Raw genomic sequence first — 6,000 nt, forward strand, 5'->3', positions numbered from 1 at the left:
GACTAAATAACAAAGAGATTAAGAAAATACTGGAAATGAGCTCAGATATATAATAGACTAGGTACCTCGAACAAAAGAGATTAACTTGGTACGAACATGCAGAAGAGCAGACCAAAGTCGTTGGATAAGCAGAATAATAGAGTGGAGTCCGATAGGAAGAAGGAACAGAGGCATACCTTGAAGATCTTTCAGAGATGAAGTGGACGAACCAATGGAAAGAAGAAATCTGCAGGAAAGGGACTGGCAAAACACAAAAGAACTGGAGAGGACGGTTGAATGAAGGAATGCAGTGAAAGCTGTGGAAATTTTTAGTTTATATAGATCTATACTTACAGAAACTTCAGTCTGTTCTATGGGCAAATCCAAAAAGAATGGAAGTAATGTCATAAACATACACGTATGGCGTGGACAGTTATCATCATCAGCTTGGTCCATTATGTTTTATATAATTGTTATAATAATTGTGAATAAATTATACTTTGACAAAATCTGTCATTGACAGTTTTTTAATATAAGTCAAAGTGGCAATTTTTTCTTGTGTGAAGTTATTGACATATTTATGTCACCGTTGAATTTCTAGTCCAGAAAGCCACTGCGCATCCGCTAGGAAAAATATTCTGATTCGGATTTTTTGCACAATCTTACTCATAAAGGACTCCTTTTAACAAATTTGCATGTTGTCAGGACCAAAAATGGTCAAAAATTTTTTAAACGTTTTTTTTTTTGTTTTTTTCGTAAAATTATTTTTTTTTTGCATGGAAAAAAGTTTTTTTAGGTTTTTTGGATCATTCCAAATAGAAAAGGTCTTTAGTGACTTTTCTCTAAAAATGATAGTTTTTGACATATAAGCGATTAAAAATTGAAAAATTGCGAAATCGGCCATTTCTAACCCACAAAAATTATGTGAAAAACTGAAAATTTGATTATTGCCAAGGTAGGTAGATATTCTTTAAACATCGATTGATGAAATTTCGAACGGTTTTTTGCAATACAATATTCAAAACTCCTTTGTTTTTTAATTGCTAATCAAGCGTGCGCGATACTATTTTCCACCGACAGTATGGTGCAAATGAAAGGAATAAATTCGTTATTTCGTAAACCGGCGACTTTAGGGAAAAATCCCGAAACAGGTCGATTTTTATTTTTAAGGTATGATATTGTGGCATATTTGGTATACTAGTGACCATCTGGACGTGATGACGTAATCGATGATTTTTTTAAATGAGAATAGGGGTCGTATGCTTGCTCATTTGAAAGGTTCTTCAATTCACTATTCAGTAATATAAACATTTACATAAATATTTATACAGGGTGTCCAAAAAATTTTATTAAATTAAATTATTTGACAAAAAAAGAAGTAGACGGACACCCTGTATAAATAATTATATAAATGTTTACATTACTGTAGTGAATAGAGATTTGAACAACCTTTCAAACGAGCTACCACACGACCCCTATTCTCATTTAAAAAATCATCGATTACGTCATCACGCCCAGACGGATGACGTCACTAGTATATCATATATGCCACAGTATCATAACTTAAAAACAAAAATCGACCTGTTTCGGGATTTTTTATTAAAGTCGCCGGTTTACGAAATAACGGAAATAACGAATTTATTCCTTTCATTTGCACCATACTGTCGCATGTCGGTAGAAAATAGTGTCGCGCACGCTTGATTAGCAATTAAAAAACAAAGGAGTTTTGAATATTGTATTGCAAAAAACTCTTCGGGATTTCATCAGTCAATGTTTAAAGAATATCTACCTACCTTGGCAACATTCAAATTTTCAGTTTTTCACATAGTTTTTGAGGGTTAAAAATGGCCGATTTCGAAATTTTTCAATTTTTAATCGCTTATATGTCAAAAACTATCATTTTTAGAGAAAAGTCACTAAAGACTTTTTCTGTTTGAAATGATCCAAAAAACCTAAAGAAACTTTTTTCCATGCAAAAAAAATAATTTTAGGAGAAAAACAAAAAAAAACGTTTAAAAAATTATTGACCACCTTTTGGTCCTGGCAACATGCAAATCTGTTAAAAGGAGTCCTTTTTGAGTAAGATTGTGCAAAAAATCCGAATTAGAATATTTGTCCTAGCGGATGCGCAGTGGCTTTCTGGACTATTCGTGAGTAAGCAAACTTTATGTGAAACTTAAAATCCTATTCATAGAAAGCTTTACAGTTAGATTCTTATACAAATATTAGTGTCAGTAAACATAAAAAATCTCATTGAATTTATTGTAGTGCTTTTCACAAGTTTAACAAGCTCTTTATTAAAACCTCCCAATGTTCTAGTTCATTTAATGTAAGCAATCTGCAAAAAAATAATAATCAAGATGTTTTTCTGAACATGGGAAAGGAATTCGAAGTCACAAAACCATGTTTTTCTGAACATGGAAAAGGAATTCGAAGTCACAAAACCATGCAAACGAGAAAACTGGAACATCTAGGCCTAGGCCACATAATGAGAGGGGAGAAGTAGTCCCTTCTTCTTCTTCATGTGCCATCTCCTCTAAGAAGGTTGGCAACCATCACGGCAATTCGCACTTTCGATACCGCTGCTCTAAAGAGATAATATATAAAGTAGTCCCTGCTAAGGCTCATAATCCAAGGAAAAATCTCAGGAAAGAGAAATGTGGGAACGCAGGAGGATGTCCTGGTTGCGAAATTTAAGGGAGTGGTACGGGTGCAGTTCAATACAATTGTTCAGAGCTGCAGCCAATCCCCTCTGTGGCTCAGTGGTAAGAGCGCCTACCTTTGGATCGAAAGGTCCGAATGGTCTTGAGTTCGAATCTCACCAGGGTCAGAAATTGTTCGTTTATTATAAATTAATATATGATATATAGTTTCTGTCCTTGTGGGATCGGTACTCACCGGAGGGACCGCAGACGTTCGGATACAATTAGCGTCTCTTTGCAAAGATAATGACGTCAACTTTGCAAAGTAACAAGACACTTACTCAACACACACACACTACACGACTACACATTACTCCCCTTAGTTAGTGATAAGTTATAGTCTAAAAAATCATTATAAAATTGACTGGCCAGTTGGTTGTGAAAACCAGTGCCAATAAAACACAAGACACAAACACACACAGAGCTGCAGCCAACAAAGTTAAGATTGCTGTGATGGTAGCCAACCTCCGATAGGAGACGGTACTGCAAGAAGAAGAAAAAATGTACATAATCTTAAGCCCTAGTAGAATAAATAATGTAAGCTTCTGTACTATAATTATATAGGTACTTCTTACTTCACTGTTTATTTTATAGATTAGTGATGGGGGTTTCTTTATTAAAAATGGAACTTAGGATGCATTGTCAAAATGTTCGTATTTAGGAACTTCTAATCCTCTTTAGAGGATTTCAGAAATCTTGAAGAGAATTACATAAAAGCACTTTAAAAAGCACAATACGCACTTTAAATTAATATCCAAAAAATAGTCGACCAAAAAGCCAATCGGCTCAACTCGACGCGCGGTGCCCACTATGGCTACCCCACCATAACTTTAAAAAATTCTTTGGGTTCTCCTAGTTGACCGATTTAAATTTTTTAAAGTGCGTTTGAAAGCCACTTTCTTTATTTGTAAAAATAAATACACTTTTCGACTATTTAAAGTGATTATTTTGGGCCCAGCAAACTTTTGCCAAATTTGCCATTTTGTTTTGTGGACGCTGGAGTGCAGAAGCATTATGCAAAATTTATTAAACCGATTCTAACGAAATTTAGCACACGTTACTGTCGTATTCTAGAGTTTTACTAGGCGGAATATGAAGGCAGTAAGTTATGATTAAGGGATAGAAAAAATTTAAAGGGGAAACTCCATTTTATGCAGTTTTTTCCCAATTATTGCTATTTTACAAATAATAAACTTTCTGGCTAGTTAAATATTGTTTCAAATTAAAATAAGAGGCTTTTAACTTGTATTTTTTTTTTTTTTTTTTTTGAAGCAATAGCTTTTGAGCTATATGTGAAAATATGGGAGCAAAAAGCAAATATTTTCAATTTTTTTCAGATTATGTTAAATGAAAAATTGAGCACAAAGTTTGCGACTGGCGCATATCGTGATAATTGATACAAGGTAGCAAGGTACCTACATTTTGAAATGATTCCAGCGAAAAATAGACTCCCATGGATAATGTCCATTATGGACTGCTTTTCGGACAGATCGGGCCTGGACTAGACTACCACACGAACAGGAGTGGTTAACTTTTGGATTGCTTGATGTTTAGTTCGATTCCTAGTAGTAGGGGAGTCTTAGGCAATAATAACAAATTTATTGTAAATGAGCACGAAATAAGAAAAGAATGGCAGCTGTATATATCAGAGTTATTTGAAGATGATAGGAATAATATTCCTAATATTCAATTGTATTGAACTGACGTCCCTAATAGTCGATCGGACAGCTCTGTGGGACTAGCGGCTGACCACACTTCACTTCGCCGTGATGAATGCGAGTTCAAGCCCCAGTAAGGTCAACGGAAAACAAAAAAGGCTAACGCGTCAGTATAAAATTATAATATGAATCTGACTCTTAGACTGGAATATGCGGGCGTCTGATCGGCCTATGAGGGAGCAGTACGGCAAGGGATAAGGGCTTGCGGATCGGTGACACTCCCCATAGATCCCTACTGGAAGGGCGTTGACGCCTAAATACCGGTGTATGTATAGGAATAATATTGCCGAATTATACCAAAACTGTACTGACGGCCCAGAAATTATGAAATGCGAGGTAGAACACGCTATAAATAATGCTAAAATTAGAAAAGCTTATGGTCCAGATAATACACCAACTGAGTTGCTAAAACTAATAGAGGATGATAACATAAAAGTAGTACAGTGGAACCTCGATAAGTCGGATTAATCGGGACCGCAGCCGATCCGGGTTATCGAAAATCCACATAGAATGCACGGAGAATACATATAATACATATGCACAGTACCTACATATTACGTACAGTTGTATACAGTAACTATTGTTTATTTTCTTGGTAAAAAACTGAGTCAAAGTGAAAAAATGTTTGTTTTGTCTGATGAAAATCGGTCCGGGTTAGCCGGACTTCCGGGTTATCGAGGGCCGACTTATCGGGGTTCCACTGTAGTAAGACTTTTTAATTCAATATATTTATAACACCGGAGTGATTCCCACAGATTGGCTCAAATCCATCTTTGTCGCAATACCTAAAAAACACAATGATAGAAAATGCTCAGAATATCGATTAATTAGCCTAATGACCCACACTCTTAAGATTTTCCTAAAAATACTTCACAACAGAATTATACGCAAATGCGAAGAAGTTCTCGAAGATACCCAATTTGGTTTTAGGAAAGCTATGGGAACCAGGGAGGCACTTTTGCGCTTAACATCCTATTACAAAAATGCCGTGACCAACAAAGATGTATTTTCATGTTTCATGGACTTCTAAAAGGCATTCGATAAAGTACAGCATGTAAAATGAATGCAAATACTGAAAAATATCGGAATATATGACAAGGATATCCGAGTCATTAAAAATTGTGTACTGGAATCAAACTGCTATCGTAAAAATTGGAGATAACTACACCGATGAAATCTCCATATGACGAGGAGTTAGACAAGGTTGCATTTTGTCGCCAAAATTCTTCAATGTTTACTCGGACCAGTTATTTAAAAAGGCACTTGAGAGACAGTCATATGGAATAAAAATCAATGGGGAACTACTTAATGTGATTAGATATGCAGACGATACAGTAATTCTGTCAGATAATATTGAAGGTCTCCAAATTCTGCTTGATCGTATTCACGAGGTAGGAGAGGAAATTAGCATTAAAATAAACTCAGACAAAACCAAATTTTTAGTGTTCAGTCGTGACTCACATCCCGATGCAAAGCTTCAATTAAACGGAGTCCAAGTTGAGAAAGTTCGCAAAATGACATATTTGGGAACTGTAATAACGGACCAATTAGATCTCTCTCTCTCTCTCTCTCTCTCTCTCTCTCTCTCTCTCTCTTCCATC

The 6,000-nt window shown here is 35.5% G+C and overlaps 2 protein-coding genes across 2 annotated transcripts in view; one reads left to right on the forward strand and one right to left on the reverse strand.

The window, feature by feature from the left end:
- The window catches only part of LOC114331342 (hydrocephalus-inducing protein-like), a 691,883-nt gene extending 691,400 nt beyond the window's left edge, over positions 1-483 (reverse strand). The window contains exon 1 of the mRNA XM_050647266.1: positions 334-483. Coding sequence (XP_050503223.1) covers positions 334-435 — 102 coding nt within the window. The 5' untranslated portion in view covers positions 436-483. The remainder of the gene's footprint in view (positions 1-333) is intronic.
- LOC114331344 (uncharacterized) overlaps positions 1-6,000 on the forward strand; it is a 215,110-nt gene that overhangs the window by 80,736 nt on the left and 128,374 nt on the right. The window lies entirely within an intron of this gene.

Source organism: Diabrotica virgifera, chromosome 3 (genome assembly GCF_917563875.1).
Source record: "Diabrotica virgifera virgifera chromosome 3, PGI_DIABVI_V3a".
NCBI lineage: Eukaryota > Metazoa > Arthropoda > Insecta > Coleoptera > Chrysomelidae > Diabrotica > Diabrotica virgifera.